This window comes from Carlito syrichta, unplaced genomic scaffold (assembly GCF_000164805.1).
Source record: "Carlito syrichta isolate Samal-C Ts95f unplaced genomic scaffold, Tarsius_syrichta-2.0.1 Scaffold304658, whole genome shotgun sequence".
NCBI classification, from domain to species: Eukaryota; Metazoa; Chordata; class Mammalia; order Primates; family Tarsiidae; genus Carlito; species Carlito syrichta.
Window position 1 is genome coordinate 47,407 of NW_007248754.1, and position 10,265 is coordinate 57,671.

At 40.6% G+C, this 10,265-nt stretch overlaps 1 protein-coding gene across 1 annotated transcript in view; it reads right to left on the reverse strand.

Moving 5' to 3' along the window:
- Positions 1-592: 592 nt before the first annotated feature.
- Positions 593-10,265, reverse strand: part of LOC103262917 (lamina-associated polypeptide 2, isoforms beta/gamma-like) — a 19,563-nt gene continuing 9,890 nt past the window's right edge. Inside the window, exons 4-8 of the mRNA XM_021713665.1 lie at positions 5,991-6,110; positions 5,797-5,892; positions 5,276-5,386; positions 4,186-4,274; positions 593-2,754 (exon numbers count right to left, since the gene is read on the reverse strand). Of these exons, the coding sequence (XP_021569340.1) occupies positions 2,469-2,754; positions 4,186-4,274; positions 5,276-5,386; positions 5,797-5,820 (510 nt within the window). The 5' untranslated portion in view covers positions 5,821-5,892; positions 5,991-6,110 and the 3' untranslated portion in view covers positions 593-2,468. The remainder of the gene's footprint in view (positions 2,755-4,185; positions 4,275-5,275; positions 5,387-5,796; positions 5,893-5,990; positions 6,111-10,265) is intronic.

The following is a 10,265-nucleotide window of genomic DNA, read 5'->3' on the forward strand; positions in this document are numbered from 1 at the left end:
AGTCCTAAAGTGCCCACTTCACTGGATTCTCGTGAGGACGAAGAGAATGAACATGTATCAAGTGCATAGAAGACACCGGGCATGCCATAATCGATTGTTTCAAGCCTTTGACCACTGGCTAATTAATGACGGGGAATGTGTTACTTGGAGAACCACTTAGTAAGAGCACCTCTGCGCACACGTGGCAACAGACACACAGCAGCACCTTCATCCTGTAAGTGCGGCTCCCTGATGAATGTCGCACGGGGGGCGCTTCTGCCTAGTCTCGGGGCGAGACTGACAACCATGAGGTCACAGACAGTCCTGGAGACGGTAGAAGGAAGGAAACAAGGACGACAAGTGCTAGTCCCGATGCTGCGGCCTGGGGGAGCTGTCTCGGAGGGCTTCCTGAGGCCGCTCTGCGAGCGCTCGGAAGGCACGCTGCTTGCCTGACGCCTCCCTCACTAGTGAGGCCCCAATCACAACGATCAGAAGTTAAACACATGAGCAGACTGAAATGAGAACTAAAACACAAGAATCCACAAATGCCACGTAATGGTATCTAGAAATCTTATTTATGCTATCTGAAAATCATTTATTTCAAAGACAAAACTAGGAGTTAATTTTTTTATTACTGAATTATACTGTTTCTACATCTACAATCTAATCGGGAAGAAATGCTTTGCATTTACATCAAAGACACAGTTACTCAAAAGGAATAAAACAGACACAGACAAAAGACCAAGTACATGTTTTTAAAAAATGACTACATTTCCTACTTTAGCTATTTTGGACCAGACTTCCAGAGAATTGATCTTACATACATGTTAAATCTGATTTATCTCCTCACATTTTAAAACATTAAGTGGAGCTCCTCACAATTTCTAATTATAAACAAAAGACTGAAAACAATATGGGAAACAAAGTTTAAAAACTGAGCGTACAGCTCTGCTATCACCTCATCGCGGAAAACTTGAGTAAAACGTGCGCCCTCTGTGGCTCATCTCAAAGAAACACTTTTACTCGGAGATGCAAACATTTCTGGCCTGGGAGTAAGTTTCCCACTTGCCCTGCAGGGCCATGCCGACAGATGTTTCTGGTCTCAACTGCAATGGAAATGAAGATGCCTACAAAATATCTAGAAGCTGAATACCAGAACAGGCCTAATTTGAATCAAAACTGTCTGCTGGGCTGGTCTAAATATACGTCTTTAGTGTCTTCCTTTTTAAAAGCGATCTTTCTACTTCAGATGATGTTTCAAAATAACTCACATTTTTAGTGTACTTTATGGTCAGTGACTCTAAAGTTGAGACTCAGATAAATCTAAAATTTGTGTTTTCCTTGATTCTACTGACATTTCAATCACCTACTCCTTTATGCAATGAAGTTATTTATGAGGTAAGTTTCAGCTAAAAAAAAAATCTACCACAGAGATAACAATTTCAAGAGAACACAAAGTAATAATGCCCACCTCATATTCAGAGTTTACAATCTTAAGTATACAATTTTAAGTATCAACTACTGCTTATTAAGCAATTTAAGAGGAAATACTTTTAAATCAAATGATACAGGGCAAAATCACTTGGCCAAATTTGTTTTTGGTAACAGAAGACAATGCAATAATGAATCCAAATGGAATATAAGATCAGTGTTTAAAAATGTTTAACTTCTAAACAAACACACACAGCTCATCTTAAAAATATTTTGGTAACAAACTGGATTGACAGAATACATGTTCTGCTGTAAATTAAAAAGTACAAATTCCCAATTACAGCTTATAGCTAGCTAATAGCTTTGTAAAACACATACAGCCAGCTAACAGTTCTCTGAAACATGTTGCTTCAGCCAGACCTACGGGTGTTTAAATAAGTTTTGCTGAAGTAGGACTTTCTTGATTCCAGAAGTCTTCTAAAGAAAGTATGATAGGACTAAAACAATAATATCACTATTAATACAAGTGAATGAAGAGATTATTGCTGTACTTTTCCTCATAAGCGCCATCAAACTTTGCTGCAGTTGCAAAAAGTACAACTGAGTTTTTCTCTGAGCGAATTTCATCATGTTTCACGTGTCTGTAAAGTTTTTATTCAGCAGAGAATTCTTAAAATCTTTTATGTAAGAACTGAAAGTATTTAACTATGTAGCTTCACATTATACTGCCACGTTTTGCCCTTGTTTCCTAAATACACAAAAAACACTTTTTTTCCCCAAAAATGAAGATGTACACATTAAAAAAATAAAGCCTACAAAAAAGTTCCAGAGCTAAAAAAGATTATTCATATGGCACAAAGTGATCTCCTACGAGTCCAAAGTCCAAAAACATTTTCATGAAGTCCATATATGTATTTTGTTTGCTTTTCAATGGAATAGTACATTTATTGAGGTGAAATCACATTATTTTTAGTTCTTAGAATCAACAATTGAACACAAATGTTTTTCAATAGTTATTAAAAAAAGGAGACCAAGTTGAATGTGCCAAAGAGATGCCTTCAGTTGGGTTTTCTTGAGTCGGCAGGAAGAAAATTAGAGAAGGGATTTCCTTGGTTGGTTTCCATAGCTTGATAGACCAAAAACAAAAAAACTGCCACAATAACAAACAGCAAAGCTTTTATCCACACGGGAATGGAGCGTCCCTTTTTTGTCTTTTCTGACTTGATGTCTGCCAAGGGAACATACTTAGGAGTATATTTGGACGCCAAGGACGCCTCCATCCGGAAATCACTGAGTTCTAGCGGCCTGCCCGCAGCCCCTTTGATTGGCCTGCGGCAACTAGCACTGTTGGGAGTAAAGTGAGGAAGAGAAGGACAATTTCAGATAAAGCTGTAATTAGATAAGTAACATAAAATGTCATTGCAATTCCAAATTCCAAGAACATTCTGTAAGGCAACAGTAGACACCTGACACATACAAAGCAGTGAGGTCAGTCAACCTCCTTCATTTTATAAGTTAGATGCCTCTCTCATTAGAAAATAATATTCAGAGCCGGGTGCAGTGGCTCACATGTGTAACTCCAGCACTTTGGGAGGGTGAAGCAAGAGGACTGCCCGAGCCCGGGGGTTCGAGACCAGCCTGGGCAACTTGGCAAGAACTCGTCTCTACAAGAAATAAAAAGAAAAAAATTAGCTGGCCATGGCGGTGCACGCCTATAGTTCCAGCTCCTTAGAAGGCTGGAGTGGAAGGATCACCTGAGACCAGCAGGTTGAGGCTGCGGTGGCCGTAAGTGTGCCACCACACTCCAGCCTGGGCGACAGAGTGAGACTCCAACTCAAGAAAATAAAAGAAACAAAGAAAAAAGGAAATATTCCAAATTCTGATAAATATTCACTAAATCTACATTCTTAAAGGCTTTTCAAAGCCAATGTATTTAGAAGGAAAGGGAAAACATAACATGGGTCTTGGTTGATTCTTTCACTTAAGAAGTCACAAGGCCGGGTGTAGTGGCTCACACCTATAATCCCAGCACTTTGGGAGGCCAAGGTGAGAAGATTGCCTGAGCCCATGGGTTCGAGACCAGCCCGGGCACTTGGCATGACCTCATCTCTACAATAAATTAAGAAAAAAAATTAGTTGGGTGTAGTAGCACATGCCTGTAGTTCCAGCTACTTGGAAGGCTGAGGAGGAAGGATCACCTGAGCCCAGCAGGTTGAGGCTACAGTGGCCATGAGCATGCCACTGCACTCCAGCCTGGGGAACAGAGTGAGCAAACCAACTCAAAAAAAACCCCAACAGTCACGATATACAAATACAGACTTTTCAATTAGAGAAGAAACTTGGGAAAACTGTCTTCTTACTGGCTTTCTATTTAGATTTAGAAATACGAATTAAATAGCAGGTAAATTCCTTTAGCTTAAGAAAGCTAATTTTGAAACTGATTCAACTTTCAAGGATATAAACAACTGGTAGGTTTATGGGAATTAAACTGTTCCCCAAATAACAATTTGCTTATTTATATACTCATTCATTCATGTATTAATTAAGAGACAGGGCCTCACTCTGTTGCCCAGGCTGGTCTTCAACTCCTGGGCTCAAAAGATCCTCCCACCTCAGCCTCCCAAGTAGCTGGAACTACAGGCACACAAGGTGCATGCCACTCTGCCTGGCTTCCAGAAGAGCTTGATTCTGAGCTTAGAGGTATTACAACTTTATGATGGAGATTAAAAATGGAAATTCTCTACTAGAACACACTAATATGCTCTTCAGCAGTACCTAATTCCTGTGGGTGTAGATGCTTCATAGGGAAACATTTCCTTAAGAATATCCCTTTCTACTCTTCTTTCCTCTGTTCTTTCTCCCACCTAGTAAGAAACAAACAAACAGTCACAAGTTAAAATTTAATATAAATGTGCAATAATTAGAACATCATTTTAACATAAGTTTTAGAGAACAAAATGCCCTTAAATCTATCCTTTTACAACTAACATTTCTAAATTCATGATCATCTAGGTGTCCGTATGCTTCCAAGGCTCTCTTCTAATTTCTTCATTAGGAAGATATCTCAATATGGTTATTAGGGGGAAAAAAATCCTCACACATTCAAGCAAACAAACAAAAAAACCACAAAAACACAAAAATTCAGTAACCTAATATGGTAATGTTTAATTAATTCCCTCACTGATTTTCCATGTTTATCAAAATAAAACATTAAGAGTATATTGTTTCTTTGTTAGAAATCTCTAATAAAATAAATGATCAAATATAGAAGATAACCAATTAACATGTCCCTATGGCAAATTTTTGTTTATGTTTTTAAACCACAGAGTCATGCAATCTTCCCAATTTAAAAAATGGAGACTAATTTAGCTGAATGTGTTTACCTTTATGCTCAGATCAAAATAATCAATACTTCATCTCCTTGGTAAACACCCATTAACATTATAATGCGCCATGCAGTTAGTACTGTAAAGCTTAATTATATGTTAATCGATTCAAGCATCACACAAAGTCACTTTAAAGTCCCATTATTTGAACTTTCAACAAAAGAAAACCGCAGAGCCTTCCTCACAGCCCAGCAGCACTCTCAAACCCGCATCCAAGACAGACATGTTACAAGCAGCAGAGATGAGATGACCACCCCTTGAAAGAGTGACACAAGCAGCAAAATGACGCTATAAGCATGTCATACTATATTAGTGAACTTCCACTTTCACTAATAAAAGTGACTTTAAAATAATATAGGCATATTTACACACACCACCCAATAAAGAAAGCTCTGTTCCCTCCCACTCCACAAAACAAATATAAATATTTCCGCTTTGAAAGATCAATGATAGCATCGATCTAAATTTCATTCATTTACTTCAGCTCTCGTCAATGGTTTCTTTGGTGTTCTTCTGGGTATGTCTGAGAATTCAGTGATTGGCAGAATAGGAGCTGCATGCTTGAAATTTCCAGTCACCCTATTGACAACCTGCCAAGATTCAAATTATTCAGACTCAGAATTATCCAAACATAACAAAGACACTTACAAAAATTCTATTTCTAAAATATTTGAAATTTTCTGTTAATAAAAACTTAGGCAACAGGGCCCAGAAACAAACACAACTCAAGGTTTCATATGTGAACCCTTATTCTTTAACTATTCCAGCAAAATTATCTTTATGATATTTTCTTGTGATGTCTGTACAATGAAGTAAATTCATATAAATTGGCTGTACAGAAAAATTCTAAAACTCAGAACTACGTGGGGGAAAAAAATCATTTAAAAATTGTTTAAAAACATGTAAATTTGAGATTTGCCAAAATTCACCACCTCCCCACTTCCAAGTTAAGGGCAATTTACAAAGAATACCACTTGTATAGTTTATGAAACATATTTACTAAGGTGTCGTTGCTTGAAGCCATTATAGTTTCAGCTATGGGAGTACTCTCTGAAATTACTGCATCATCTATACGAAAATGTTCTGAAGTTTCCACCTGTCAGTTTGAAAACAAAACAGAAACAATAAACATAAGGTAACCACTAAAACCCTGCCAATCCGAAAACCCAACTCTCAGCAACAAGCCTGCATCACCCTTTTCCTTGGAGTTCTTCGCAACCCTCTTGTGGAGTCCCTAGTTAATGCCTGAGGAGGTCCGCCTCTGGAAGGTCCGCTTGTCCATTCAGTCTCAGTGACTCCAGCTTGAGAATAGCTCTATCCAAGCATCAACATGTTAAAGAAGTCATACTCTAACATCAAACACCTTAATTGTGGCCATATTAGCACACTGAGAAGCCATGAGAGAAAAGCACCCAGTACCAGCATTTACAAACAATGCTATATCCTCAAAATATTCCTAAATGTACTGACAAAACTGATACGTAGGCATCAGAAAACAATTTTTTAAATGACAAATTACACCAAGGAATCCACCTAAAGTAGTTCACAAACTACCAGAAGACGGTAAGGAAAAAAAGCACCACCAGCTCCCTTTGTGGCTTACTGTTTATTATCTGACTCTAGTAATGGAGCAGCATCTCTGTCTAAACATGCAGCCGACTGGTCATGACTTAGAAGATAGTCATCTGTTGCAGTAAGCCAGTTTCCTTTTAAAACAAAATACCGCCAGGTGCAGTGGCTCATGCCCATCATCTCAGCACTTTGGGAGGCCGAGGCAAGAGCACTGCCTGGGCAACAGGGGGCGACCTTGTTTCTACAAGAAACCAAAAAACTAGCAGGTGTGGTGGTGCGCACCTGTAGTTCCAGCTACTTAGAAGGCTGAGCCCCACAAAGTCGACGCTGCGGTGACCATGAGTGTGCCACTGCACTCCAGCCTGGATGATAGAGTGAGAGTCTGAATAGAAAAAACAACCCAAAACACCCAAAACAAATATAATAGTTAGCACAGATTAAACATTATTCTTTTCATGTGGCTAGAATTATTCTAGTAGAATCAGTTTAAGTGATAATCTACACACAGCTATCTGAACTGAAAAATTTTCAGGCATCAAACTCTTGCTGGGAACAGATAAAATCAAAACTGGGGCTGAGTACGGTGCCTCATGCCTGCAATCCCAGTACCTGGTGATCACCCTTTATGAATATACAAGCCCAATATTTTGCTGTCAAATTGCAATGCGATCCACGTTTCACTAAAGACAGAAAGGCAGGCCAGGCACAGTGGCTCAAGCCTGTAATCCCAGCACTTTGGGAGGTCAAGGAGAGAGGACTGACGGAGCTCAGGGGTTCGAGACCAGCCCGGGCAACTTGGTGAGATCTCATCTCTGCAATAAATAAAAAACTTAGCCAGGCATGGTAGCACGCACCTGTAGTTCCAGTTACTTGGAAGGCTGAGGCAGAAGGATCACCTGAGCCCTGCAGGTCCAGGCTGTGATGGCCGTAAGTGTGCCATTGCACTCCAGCCTGGGCAACAGAGTGAGACTCTGACTCAAAAAAAAAAAAAAGGAAAGGCAAGAGTTACCTTCCAGCCCCAGATTCATTTCTCCTCTGAAAAACTCCACTGATCCTCCCTAAGAAAAATTTCGCAGTTCTTGTCTACATAAAACCACATACATAAAAGCAATCACAACACTAGCATACCAAAAAAAACCTAACCATACATTAAGTTGGTGGCCTCATGACACAAAGTAACTTTTTTTTTTTGAGTCAGGGTTTCCTTCTGTCTCCCAAGCTGGACTGCAGTGGCACGATCATGACACATGACAGCCTTGACCTCCTAGGCTCAGGCCATCCTTCTGCCTCAGTCTTCTGAGGAGCTGTGACTACAGGCATGCACCACCATGCCCGGCTAAATTTTTTTATTTTTTAGAGACAAAGTCTCGCTGTGTTGCCTAGGCTGGTCTCAAACTCCTTGGCTAAAGCGACCCTCCCACCTTAACATCCCAAGTAACTGGGACTATAGGTGTGAGGCACCGTACCTTGGCCCTCAAGAGATGTCAAGCACAGTATTTTGACTTTATATTCTGAGATAAAGACAAAAATAAGTCCCTAACTGCACTTAGCAGCCTTATTGTTAATAGTAATTCTGTATTATTTTAAAATATATATTTTGTGATACTTACTTAAGTAAAAATATCACTTGAAGAACGAAGATATTCAGCATAAGAAAAAGATACAAGTGGCTGGGCGTGGTGGCTCACGCCTATAATCCCAGCACTTTGGGAGGCCGAGGTGAGGTGATTGCCTGAGCCCACGAGTTCGAGACCAAACCCGGCAACTTGGCAAGACCTCATCTCTACAATAAAAAATTAGCCAGGCATGATGGCGCATGCCTGTAGTTCCTGCTACTTGGAAGGCTGAGGCTGAAGGATCGCCAGAGCCCAGCAAGTCGCGGCTGCAGTGGCTGTGAGCGTGCCACTGCACTCCAGCCTGGGTAACAGTGAGACTCTGACTCCAAAAAAAAAAAAAGAAAGAAAAAGAAAAAGATACAAGTATAACACCCAAAAGTTAGATAGCTGTGTATTTGAAACATCACCATGAATTCATGATTTACCTAGCTCTACCTACTAAAAAGACCCAGAAACAGTAACAACAAAGTAGGAGCAAACATTCCAACATCCAGACTGTGGCTTCCAAATAATACTTTCTATCAAAAGGATCAGGGTTCCTGAGAACATGACTGATTCCAGAGTTAGGCAGGAAGTGTGAGCCTGGAACACCTGCCTGTTCCAAGAAGTAGGAAACAATCAGAGAGAGGGGTCAAGACGAAAACACAGAAGCCAACTCGGTGATCTCCAGTGGCTAAAGATGGCACAACATGAAGAACTGGTCATAAAGCAAATGCATAAAACCCACAATACTAATCTTATTGATCACCTTTTGAGGTAACTCGGGCATTTAAAACTGAAAACTGAAAAGACAAGCAGTCACTTCTCCTGGTTCTCTGGTATAAATTTATTTCAAGGTAACCAGTTGTTCACAAGGAGCTTCAGGTACAGAAGCAAAGGGAGGAGTGAGAAAAGTCAGTTTCACCACTTCAAAATAAGGGAGCCGAGCAACAATCACTAGCGGCTACTAGAACCTCAAATGAGAGGGCAACGTGACACTTTGCCACAGAAGCATCAGGCTCTCAACATCTGAACCTACTGCTAATTAACTTCAGCATCATCAAAAGGACTCACTATGCCTCCTAAAATGATGCAATAAGGTCACAACACCATTTATGAACTATTCTTGCCCAAAAAACCACATCTGAACCTGAATCTAACCAGCCCTCGAGATCTGTGCTGTCCCATATGGTAGGCCAGTGGCCACTAGCCAGATGTGGCTATTTAAATAAAATTTAAAACCTAGTTTCTCAGCCACACTAGCACAATCCAACTCTCCAGTAACTAGTGGCTACTGTAACAGCACAGATATAAAGCATTTCTATTACCACAAAAAGGTCTATTGGAAGCCTTGCTATAGGTTAAACTTCTACTCTCTAGGAAATGCAGGAAACAGAAGAGCAAATTAAACGACATAAAGAAGCAACCAGGCAAATCCAGAATGTGGTTTCTAAACCAAATAAATAGAAGGAAAAGCGTTATAGCAGAAACAGCTACAGATTTAGGAGACTTAAAAAAACAAAAAATAAGCTGGGCTCAGTGGCTCAGCCTATAATCCCGCGCTTTGGGAGGCTGAGGTGAGTGGACTCACCGTGCGAGACCCGCCTGGGCAACTTGGCGAGACCTCATCTCTACAATAAATCAAAAAAATCAGCCGGGCATGGTAGCGTGTGCCTGTAATTCTGACTACTCGGAAGGCTGAGGCGGAAGGATTGCCGGAGCCCAGTGGGTCGAGGCTGCAGTGTCCAGGAGCGGCCACTGCACTCCAGTCTGGGTGACAGAATGAGACTCCAACTCAAAAAAAACCAAAAAACAAAAATCAAATATATGTGGATCTTGTTTGAACCCGTACATGAGACATTTCTGAAACTGGAGGAATATGAACATTAACTAGGTATGACTAAATATTAATTTTATTAGGTGTGGCATTGTTATTGAAACAGCTCTTATCTTTTAGAAATGTAAGATTACATGACATCAGAGATCTGCTTTTATATACTCCAGGAAAAGGCAAAACCACAGAGCTAAAAGTAACGTGAAAAGATGGAGGTGGCTGGGCACAGTGGCTCACGCCTATAATTCAAGCAGTTTGGAAGGCTGAGTCGAGAAAATTGCCCGAGGCCAAGAGTTCGAGACCAGCCTGGGCAACCTGTTGAGCCCTCGACTCTACAATAAATCAAAAAATAATCCCACCGGGCTCAGTGGCTCAGCCTGTAATCCCGGGCTTTGGGAGGCTGAAGTGAGTGGATTGCCTGAGCCCGCGGGTTCGAGACCCACCTGGGCAACTTGGCAAGACCTCATC